The 11,897-nt window shown below is 49.1% G+C and overlaps 1 protein-coding gene across 1 annotated transcript in view; it reads right to left on the reverse strand.

Annotated features, from left to right (window-relative positions):
• The window catches only part of Gfod1 (glucose-fructose oxidoreductase domain containing 1), a 97,842-nt gene extending 86,669 nt beyond the window's left edge, over positions 1-11,173 (reverse strand). The window contains exon 1 of the mRNA XM_038334103.1: positions 10,273-11,173. Coding sequence (XP_038190031.1) covers positions 10,273-10,525 — 253 coding nt within the window. The 5' untranslated portion in view covers positions 10,526-11,173. The remainder of the gene's footprint in view (positions 1-10,272) is intronic.
• Between the last annotated feature and the right edge of the window lie 724 nt (positions 11,174-11,897).

Genomic DNA, 11,897 nt, shown 5'->3' on the forward strand with positions numbered 1-11,897 from the left:
CGATGGGGATTATACAGAGGGAGCTCAGCAGAGTTGGACAGGTCCTCTGGGTGACTCGACTCATGGGGCCTTTTCTTTCTTAAATGCATTTTTGTATTCTCATTGTTTACTCATTTGGGTTTTTTTTTTTACTGTGTTTGTCTATATGTGTGCATGTGTATCGTGCACACAGTGCCTGCGAGGCCAGAAGGCATCAGATACCCGGGAAGAGGGAGTACAGGTGGATGTGAGCTGCCATAGAGGTGCTAGGAACTAGATCTTCTATAGGAGCAGTAAGTGCTCTTAACTGTGGAGCCATCTGTACAGTCCCTCATGTGTGTGTGTGTATACATATATACATATATATATATATGTATACACACACACATATATATATTTATTTAGAGAGAAGGGTCTCAGCATGTAGACTGATGGTTCTCAATCTGTGGATCGTGACCCCTTGGGGAGGACAAATGACCCTTTCACAGAGGTCATCTAAGACCATCAAAAACACAGATGTTTACAATACAATTCATAACAGTAACAACATTATAGATATGAAATAGCAATAAAGCAATTTTATGGTTGGCAGTCACCACAACATGAGGAACTGTATTAAAGGGTTGCAGCATTAGGAAGGTTGAGAACCACTGGTGTAGACCAAACTGACTTTGACCCTCTTGCCTCAGCCTCCTAAATCCTAGAATTACAGGCAAGCATATCTTTCTTTTAAAGTATTTAAGTCCTGTCCTCTCTTCTTAGTCAAGGGGAAGCCCAAACTCATCCCAAGCCCTCACAAACTAGGCCCAGCCTTCCATCTTCTCTACTCCAATTAAAGAGATAAGCAGCAGTGAGAAGCAGAGAAAGGGGGTCCAGGAGCTGGAGAGAGATCAATAGGCAAGAGCACTGGCTGCCCTTGCAAAGGGGTGGGTACCCAGCACTCACATGGGGGTTCACAGCCAGTTCTAGGGGCTCCAATGCCCTCTCCTGACTTCTGTGGGTACCAGGTACACACTGAGCATACACACATACATGTAGGCACACCCTCACAAACACAAAATAAAAATAAACCTTTTGAGAGAGAGGGAGGGAAGGAGGGAGAAAGAGAGGAGAGAGAGAGAGAGAGAGAGAGAGAGAGAGAGAGAGAGAGAGAGGCCAGATGAGGAAGAGGAACAGAAAGAGGACCAGTGACAGCCGCCCCACCCCTGCACGTCCTTATTCCAGGTTCTGAGATGAGTATTCGATTTAAATACAAAGCAAGAGGCATGCATAACTAAGCAGTTCTGGCCAGGTGTGGTCATGCTCATCACTAACAAGCCAGCGTCTGGCTCCAGTTTCTCTTGCAAGGTGGTCGGACAGGTTTTCACAACTGTGTGAAATCCCTTCCTGGGTGACTAGATGGCAGCCTTTTCCTTCTTCCAACATCAATTCCTGGAGATATGCTAATTCTTTGCGGGCCATTGTTTGAGTACACAGATAGCTGAAGGCATAAGCGGCTTCCTTTAGGTAATTATCCCCCAGGACAATTACGCTGGATTAGAGTGCTTAAGTCCTGGGTCTCATCCTCGGTGTGGTATCTATGTATGCGTCTATGTTATATATGTGCATATATGAGACATATACATGACCTTATATTAGCAATAAGCGGTCTCACTGGATCTCACATACATCAGCTCTTTTTACTGTTTTGCTATGACCAACTAGAAAGGCAATGCAAGGCAATGCAACGATGTACTTCATTAAGTAAATAAAGGTTAAGAACCACTTCTCTATCCAAACACTAAAGGTAACCATAGAAATGACAGCCAGGAGACAGCGCCAGACAGAAGAAGCAGGGAGAACTGGGAAGAGGGGAGGGGCTGCCCTTCCCAGGTGGCTGAACCTATAATGTGTGTAGCAGGAAGCCAGACAGCTTTCGTCTACCACATTGGAAGCGGAGGAGCTGCTGTGAGCAGAGATGAATGACAGTGTTGACACATGGAGAGAAGCAAAATTAACTCTAGAAATACACAGCCAAGGTGCCCAAGATCAGCTCTTGGTTTCCGTGAGATGCCCCACGGCCCTGTCACAAGCCATGGTCAGAATGAGGATGTGGTAACTTCTGTGCCTCCTGCTGATCACCGTGAAGCTACTATGGCTGTCCCTCAGATCTTCAGAGCGGGTTTACTGGCCTGGAGAATGCCGAAGTCTTTGCTCAAACCCCCTTCGTGAAAAGAAACATTGTTTGCACAGAACCTACACATATTCCTTATGCACCTGAATCCTATCCAGATGTAAGCACCGTTTAAACTGGGGGATAATGACAAGAAACGGTTTGTGTGTTCGGTACAGACGCAGTTTCTTTTTATGGATAATTTCCACTTGTAATTTATTGATCTGAGAGAGTGGAATCTGTAGACCTTGAATGCTGACTGTGCTGAGTTTGTAGCAAACACAAAAATGAAAGAAAAGCTTGGCTTAGATACCTTCCCTTTGGGGAAGGGAGAAAGGGAAGGAGGGAGGGAGGGAGAGAGGAAAACTTGAAAGTGTTATTTTCTAAATCTGGCAGAAAATAAAAAAAATTTCAAAAGCACCATGGGGCCTGGTAGAGTACCTACCTGGCATGTACAAAAACCTGTGTTCTATCCCCTGCACTGCATAAAAACCAGGCATGGTAGTACATGCCTACAATCTAGTACAGGAGGTAGAGACAAGAGATCAGAAGGTCAAAATCATCGGCAACTACATTGTGGGGTCAAATCCCACCTGGGATGCACAAGATGAGGTCTCAAAAAGAGATGTCTTTAATTGAAAAATAAGAACCCTTCACTCTAGGCACGGATGATGACTGACACCTGTAATGCCAGTACCCAGGAGGCTGAAGCAAGGAAACTACCCCAAGTTCGAAACCAGCCTGTACTAGAAGGGGAGACAATATCTCAACACCTACTCCCCCCCAACACAAAAAGCATCACATATATAAGCCAACTAGAGAGTTGATCACATGCGACAAAAAGAAATGAATATTTGTTGAGCCCATACATATAACCGAATGGGGATAACAGGCCAGGTTGTGACATCATCCTCCCCATTTTAAATGTCCCACATGGTAGTATCATTTGCTCCATTTCACTGGGGAGACTAAGGGAGGCTCAAGAGCAATGGATACTGGGCGGGGTTGATGAGAAGGCTCAGCAGGTGAAATTCCTTACTGAGTTGGATCCTTAGAACTCAGGTGGAAGGGAGAGAACTGATCCCCAACAGTTGTCCTCTGGCCACCACACGACTGTCGTGACGCATGGACACCCCCACACAGTAATAATTTCAAAAGGGCTGTGAGATGGCTCGGTGCATAACAGAGCTTACTGCGCAAGCCTAGAAACCTGAATTTGATCCCACGTAACAAGTAGAAAGGGAGACCAACTCAAAGTTGTCCTCAGACCTGCACATACACGCTATAATAACAATATTTTTTTTGAATTTTTAGTAATTTTGAAGACGACTACCTCCCCCAAAGTCACACAGGAGTGGCCCACCAACCATTTCTATAACTAGTTACTTTAACCATTCACGACCTGTTAGGTGACAAAGCTCCTTCCTAGGTCACAGCTAGCAAACGTGTCACAATTTTGCTTGCATATTAAACATGCCTTTTCATTTCCTCTTTCACGCCATTCTCCCAGCTCAGGTATCAAAAATGCTCAACTTCTTCATTTACTTTCTCCTTCCATGATACACTGCAGAATTATCCCTCTCCAAAGTCCGACACATCCAGCAAATGATCATTCAAGTGCACCTAATACCAGTTAGATGCAATGAGCCTGGTCACGCTTGGGTTTTCCTAACCATAAACAGAGTAATTTCTCTCATTTACATAATACCCAAGGGCTTCCTCAATTCTGCACCAAACTGATAGACCAAAAATCATTTCCTGCCGTGCACAGGGCAGGAACCCAGAGAATACAATCACTTCTTTTTTTTTCCTCCCAGTGTTAAGATAGGAAGAGATCCAAAAGAAACTGCAGGGAAGAACTGGAAATTCAGGGGCTGCTAGAATTTCAGAACAACTCCCCTCAAGTCCAAGTCCACCCTTGCCATTATCTGCAGCCCGAATTATCACTGGTGTGGCAACAATGGCCTGAGACCGGGAGTTCTCACCTCTATCCCCCCCACCACCCCAGTCCTCCTTAATGCTAAAGTCTCCACTGCTCCAGGTCCTTAGCTGAGGATGCCAAATGCCAAACAAGTTGAGGCAAGATTCGGGCGCAGGGAGATCAGAGCTCAAGGAACAAGACTCCAGCTTTACTTGCCGCCCCAGGGAAGCCTTCCATTCCCATTGGGGCTTCACAGCCACCTCCAACCATGAGGACAGGGAGCATGGCAGCAAGTGTCATCACATTCCACACAAGGCAGCAGGTATTTCTGGCACAGTCCTGCGTGATAATTACTCAGGGAGGGAGGCCCCCTTCTGTTCCCAAGGGCGGAGAGCTTTAGCAGCTCCACTGTCTAGCTGGTCCAGTATTGCAACCACGAGTTAGGCAGAAATGGTTCATCTGTTACCACCCAGGAATCTATATATATATATTTTTTTTTTGATACAGAGTTTCTCTGTGGCTTTGGAGCCTGTCCTGGAACTAGCTCTTGTAGACCAGGCTGGCCTCGAATTCACAGAGATCCGTCTGCCTCTGCCTCCCAAGTGCTGGAATTAAAGGCGTGCGCCACCACCGCCCGGCTCAGGAATCTATATTGTGAAGGGCTCCCCCAGATAACACCAGTGAACAGTGAAGTTAGAAGGGGGAAGTATACCACACAGGGCACAAAAGAATTCTGTTGATAGGTGTAGCCCATGCCTAATCTGTGACTCCTGTGGTCACATGTTCACACAATGAAAAGGTGTTCCGCGTTCACTGGTCATTTAACAGGTATTTGCAGCCTGTGTGCTAGATGGCTAGGTATGTGGCGCTGTCTAGGGGGTAAAGAGTTATCCAGGGAGCAAGACAGACAAAAGCTCAGCCCTCAAAGAGCTGCCTTCCAGCAGAGGGACAAAGAGCAGTTAAGATGACACCCATGAGGCTCCCCAGCTCTGAGAATGCCACCAAGAACAGAAAAGAGACAGCAGGGATAGAGATGAACCCAGAGGTGGAAGGGGAGGCCCCGAAAAGTCACTCCCTCAAAATATAGATCTGCAGAGAAAGAGTTAGTCATTCAAAGGGAGGGGAGAGAGTCGTCCAACCACTCACATGCAGGGGAGTGAGCCATCTAGACAATCTTCCAGAGCCAGTGCAACGATCCAGAGTCAGATAAGTGACTGGGGGAATTCCAGGAACATAACAGAGGCCTTAGTACTGGTGGGTGGTGCATCCAGGACTGAGCCCCAGTTACTTAAGAAGTAAGAGGCAGAGAGGAGGCAAGGCAACTTGAATCCAAATACCTCCTCAGTATGAGTGTTAGCCCAACGTCCAAGAGAACCATAGACATGCCATTTGCGGCTGTGATTATGTGCAGACTCCTACACATTCACCTCTCCATGCTACAGAGAATCCCCTGGGCCTACGCGGGCAGCCAGACAGCTTGCCGCATTGCCTAAGGGAAGAGGACCGTTTTGACAGGCTCGGACTGACCCAGGGCTAGCTAGAAGGTGGTACTGGCCTGAGTTACTAGTCTGTCTGGACTGAACAGTGTGAGCCAAACTATACTAGACTCCAGGGATGTGTAAGTCCAGGGCCTTGCTGGGAGCAGCTCAGGAGACTGACAAAATGCAGCGTGTCAGAAGCCAGCTCATCTGGCAGTATCTATATCACATGAAACGAGACTAGGACCCCCTGGCCGGCTCTCAGCTTGTGCGTTTATGCTACAACTACACTAGCCTATACAAAATGGCAGAGCCTCATGATGACTCATTCCACGCTTGTGTAAGACAGGAAACAACCTAAATGTTGAATAACAGGGAATGGGTTAAATACACTTTCATTTCATGAAACCCTAGATAGCCCCAAACATGACAAGGATGGATTCACATTCTAAATATATGTATGTATATATATATATATATATATATATATATATATATATATATATATGTGTGTGTGTGTGTGTGTGTGTGTGTGTGTGTATAGCATAAATATATTACATACACAGACATATGTATTCAGTTACCCCTATCTCCGGATATTGGTTCCAGAATCCCCATGGGTACACAAAGGCTCACAGATGCTCAAGTCCTTCAGTATAGCCTAGCATTTGTGTGTAACCTACGTGTATGCTCCCTGCTTTCGCCCTCGCTAGATTGCCTAGAATAGCTAATAGGGTAGGAAGACAGGATGACAGTATGTAGTGGTCTCGCTAGGTTGTTCAGGGTGAGATGACGAGACAAACATTTGCAGTTGTTCCATGCAGGTACAATTTCTTTTGGTTTTGAGTATTTCTGATTGCTGGTTGGTTGAATTCACATATGAGCTAATAATGTCATGATAGAAAGCAGGTTTCCAGAAGCACGAATGAGACTTTACCAATCACCCAAAAGGGGACGTGAAAACTCTTAAAACTTTGTGTCGTCCCCCCCGCACCCCCCAGACAGGGTTTCTCTGTAGGTTTGGAGCCAGTCCTGGAACTTGCTTGTAGACCAAGTCTCGAACTCACCTGTCTCTGCCTCCTGAGTGCTGGGATTAAAGGCATATGCCACCACTGCCCAGCCAATATGAAAATTCTTACATATATACTTACTACTGTAGCCAGAAAAATCTTGACTAGAAGATATTGAAAAAAGCAGTAAGGTTGATTGCCTCAGAATGGGGAGCACTTACTTTAGTGTATTGTGTATATTTATAGTATTTGAAATTTATACCATGTAAATATATAACCTATTCAAACTAACTGAACACAATTTGGGTTTTAAACAAACACATTCAAATTGGTTCTAGAAAGTACAAGGGTTCCTGGTACTGAGAGCTTAGAAGGGTACGCAAGGGAAGGGGTGGGATGGAGAAGCAGAAGCGCAACACTCAGGAGGTGCCAACAGATGATCGGTTTTGAAGGCTGCACAATTCTTTGTTCAACTACAGGGACAATAGAGATCCTGGCAGAAGCTTGAGCAGGTGAATGAACCAAGAGTCTCTCCAAGAACTCACCACTGGTAGCTTAACTGTGACTCGCGGAGTTCTAGTGTGTGCGTGATGAGTTCTAACAAATTAGGGTGAAACCTGATAAAGCAAAGCAGTAACAGAGGAGCAACTAGCCGGTCCTCTCTCCATACTTCCCAGATCAAAAAGGACAGGAAATCCTTTTCAAGCTCCTCCCTACTCCTTCCTTTGCCTCTCTATTATATCCTGGGTCCTCCAAAATCTCTATGGTCAATTCTTGTCGCTGACCCTGCCCTGCTGATCCTAATTTAACTTTATTAACACAGGCTCGGAGTGTCACAGTATGATCAAATATCCCTAAATATGTGTGTGTGTGTGTGTATACACTTATGCTACAGTGCATATATGACTGAGTCAAAGGGCAATTTCATGAAATCAGCTTTCACTCCATCTGCTTGTGGATTCTAAGGATCAAACTGAGGTCTTCAGACTTGCACTGCAAGCCATCACTACCCAATGAGCCATCTTGATGGCCGAAGCTCACAGGATTCTGAATGCCTTGCAGGATATAAGCCTCAAGTCTCATCAGGGATTTGATGGCCAGTCTCATCAGAGGCCAGTTCTTGTTTGTCATGCCATCAAGCTAAGGCTTTTCCTAAAAGCAAAGACAATGGAGCCGTATCTATGGCTCTGTACTATAACTTGAAGCACTGTGAAGGATGACCCAGCAGGGGTGAGCCAGGACCGTCTGAAAAATTCAGAAACTAGTTGAGGACCTTGATGTCTATAGTGGGATGCAACTTGGCAAAAAAAAAGGGGGGGGGGAGGGTAACAAAGACAGAAATATTCAGGAGACATCAGGGACACAATGTGGGGAACCGATTCCAGCGGTGCGGTAGAAAGCAACACAGGACCTCCCCAGCAATCTGTGGCAGAAGGAACTGTGGTAATGGAGCAGGCTTCAGAAAGAACTAGAGAGGTTGGCCGGTGGGTGCAGCTCTCTAGGAATATGGCCATAGGTAGCTGGGACTCAGCTCTCTGAATCAGGGTAGCCTCATTTGTAAAATCAGTCAGATGTCTACCTTAGAGACCCGTTTTCATGACAGTGAAATGTTTTATACACTGCAAACTACCACCCAAGCCGGCCCACAAGAAGTTCTCGGTTATAGACAGCCCTGAATGGTGTACAAACTGTGTGTGGCAGAAAGATCTCTACAGCAGCTTCGCCACTGAGGCAGTGTAACTGGCCTGAACAGAATGAAGCTGTTCTAAAGAGACAGCCCTTGCTTCAGCTATCAGACGATTAAAACAATAAACCCCCAAGAAGCTGGAATTCCCCTAGGAATCTCATGCTGGGAGAAGAGGAAGGCTAAAACCTGAGTCAGCCAGAGGGGAAACTTCTCAAGGAAGGAGGTGAGGTTAGCAGCTTGTCAGTCCACCTGGCAGGAGGGTGGAGCCAAAACAATGGATAGCCTAATTTGGGTGTTTTGATTGGCTTATGGAGGACAGGTGGCTGAACCTGGCTTTGCTGGGGAAGGGTGTGACTCAAAGTCTGGCAGCAGTAGGGCTTTGGAGGAAGTTTCTGGAACTCAAAGGAGACTGTGTGTGATTCCACTAACCTCACTAGTCTGGTGCCCTCTCCTTATCAGGCCAGGACACACAGGTCTATCCCTTTTGCTGGCTGTGGAAAAAGAAGGACAATTCACCGGGACTCGTTGAAATGTGGCTCATTCAAATTCCAGGTAAACGTTTAGTATGTGTAAACCCCACAACAGTCAAGGCCAGACTGACAAGTGTTTGGGGTTTTCCACTTCCTGCGTTGTGTGTGTACAACCTCCTAACCATGACGGTGAAGCCAGTCAAGAGCGGCCTCCAAGGCACAAGCAGGAGGCGCCTCATGGGGTTTCCAGGGAAGTCGTCTAGCGCCTGTGTGGCCACTTCCAAATCCAGTGCCACTACATTTTTCATCATCATAGACTACCTAGAGCCATGGGAAAACGCGCTCACAAAGGAAAAGAAGAAAGCCTACAGCCCATCGCATAAGCAGGAAGCCCCAGCTATCCCCCTATCACACAGTAAACTCCGATAATAGCACCTCTGGTGCTTCATGAAGAAAATGTAACTCACCTCGGTTTTGTCAATAACAAAAACTTATAAAATTCTTTTCTCCTTGCTGAGAGTTGAAACCGAATGCCTTGTGCATGCCAAACAGGTGTTCTACCATAATGCAACACCCCCGGTTGAGGAGCTTCTACTCTTTCTTCACCAATTAATAAGACTCTAACATCCAAGGGTGAGCAATTAACACCTGGGACTCGCCAAGTGGGGTTGTTTTAGGTATGGAAGAGAGCTGCTGATGGACAGGCTTGCTCAAGACATTCCTCTGAGCACAGCAGAGTCCCAACCTACTTGTAAACACAGCGTCTGGGAATATTCCGGAGGCAAAACACGGAGGTGCCATCGCACGTTTCCAAAGGAAATTGCAGCGTCTGGCCTGTTACCACACAAAGCATCCCTGCCCCTGAAACAGCAACGCCCATCTCCTAAGAATATAAGGTATATTATTCCCAATTGGAGCAGAAGACAACTCTGGGAGGCTCTGCCCAAAGGTTAAATTACAATCTTTACTAACCTCTGACACATCTGAGAAGGTTCTAATAGACCCGCCCCCTCTCACTTCCACCGTCCTTCCTTGCTTGCTTCCAGAGCAGAAAAAGGTCATTCCGGCCAGCTGTCACGTCTCTCATCTCACACTAAACTCACTTACAGTGAAAACAAATGACCCACATAGGGTGCCACAGCTGCTGACAACAGGTACCGTGGGGAAAACCCCTGCCACGTGTGCGGTCCTTTATTCAAGGGTTCCTGGCCGCGCGCTCGCCTCTCCCAGGCGCGCACGCACCAACACACCGGAGCACTAATACACACAGCTGGGGACCGAGTTTCCTCTCCTGGAACAGCAAACCCATCTTCAGATCTCTGCATCTGATCCACCTGGTTCCTATACCTGGAACCCAAGCCTATTCCAGCCTCCGCACCACACACGTGGGGATACGCTTCCAGGTGGTGCCAGGAGCGAAGCGTGGAGGTGGGGAAGGCCACGGACTGGGAATGGCAAAGCTGGGAGTAACATGCATGGGTTTGAAATCCCTGGGGTGTACGCTTCTGCCATTGGAGAGGGTGCGAAGCAAAGACCCGGGCTAATGAAGAGAGGGCTGGAGGAGGGGTCGCTCACCCAGGGTTTTGACAGCGATTTGCCTGGTGAGCGGCGGCGGCAGGTTGATGCACACCAAATCTACATCCTGATGCAGCAGCACCTCATCGATGCGGCTGGTGTAGAAAGGAACACTCATCTCCTTGGCTAGCTCCTCGGCTTCTTCCTGAGTGCGGCCCCACAGTGCCTTCACCGCGAAGCCCTCATCTTTCAGCAGCGGGATGATGACACGGGCCGTGAGGCTGGTGCCGAACACGCCCACCCCGGGAAGCATGGCTGCTCAGGTCCGTCCGGCTCTGCTTCTGCCGGGATCTCCAATCGAACACCCGCGCGCACGCCTCTCCCGCTAGTCCCGCAGTCCCCGGCTCCTGAAGCCGACCTCGCTGCGCTGCACCAGTAGCCGAGCCCCGGGCAAGGCGCCCGCGTGCGGCGGTGTGACAGCACACCGAACCGCAGACCTTGTAGGCTCCGGGAGCCTCAGTGCTGTGATCGCTGCAGTGTCCGCCACGCAGGTATCGTGCCCTTCCCGGAGACAGCGTCAGGGACTCCGCCGGGACGCACGAGGCCCCGAAGTCCCGTGGAGCCCGGGCTCAGGCAGCGGTCCCGCCGATGCGCCAGCCGTCTCCGTGCGCCCCGCCGAGGCCGCCCCATGGCCGGCTCATCCCCGCAGAATCTCTCCCGGGTCGCGCTCCCGCTTCCTAGCTCCCTCTCTGGGCTACGGATCTCCTTTCTGCGCGGTCCTTGGTGCGGAATGAAATAACCCGGAGGCCGACTAAGAATGCGGTTCGTGGTGTGCCAAGCGCGGATTTCGAGCTGCAGCACCGCAGCGGCGACCACGACCCGGCGCAAGGCTCCTCATTCTGCTGCCATATTCGCTAGCTCGCAGCGCGTTTTGGGCGGCCTCAACCCCGCTAGGGCTCGGGCTCCGGGATCCCGCGGGTACTAGGGCGGAGTTGGTTACTTTGACTGTCAGCGGCTGGGGTTCCTGCACCGCCCTTGCAGTAGCGCCGAGCACCATTGGCCGACAAGCGTCGCCCCCGCCCCTGTCTCCGCCGCCCGAGGCTCTCGTTGCGCGCAGCGCCGGGCGGCTGGAACCCGGCTTGACTCCTCCCCAGCCCCGCCTGGCTAGCCTGCTGCCCCCGGGTGGCTTCCCTTTCTCGGCGCTCTCCGCCTCCGCCTCCTCCTTGTTGTGCTCCAAGCTCCGCCCAATCAAGCAAATAAATATATCAAAGCGGGACTCGCCCTTAATGGGCTAGGATCGGGTCCCTTGGAAAAGATTGGCTGTCGCCGGGACCCCGGGGAGGCCGGAGAACCCCACGAGGTGTGAGCAGCGTGGATCACTGCCTCCTTTCCCGAGTATTTTTCTATACGGGCGCTGCGCGGGGGAAGCTTTCCAGGCACTTAACCCTAGGGTTGTTGGAAACCCATTTTACTGATGAAGAAAATGAGGTTCGGGAAGGTTAAGAGATTTGCTCAAGGTAACACGCATAAACAACAGTCCTAGAATCAGAATGCACACACCAGCGTCTCAGCTCTGAATCCCTAGAGTTTTGACTCCTAAGTGTGCCCAGTCCAATCCCAACCAAGCCATTTCTGGCTGCGCAAGCTCCACCGGTTTTCCATGCCATGCTTGTGCCTCATGTGGC

Source organism: Arvicola amphibius, chromosome 6, assembly GCF_903992535.2.
Source record: "Arvicola amphibius chromosome 6, mArvAmp1.2, whole genome shotgun sequence".
In the NCBI taxonomy this organism is placed as follows: domain Eukaryota; kingdom Metazoa; phylum Chordata; class Mammalia; order Rodentia; family Cricetidae; genus Arvicola; species Arvicola amphibius.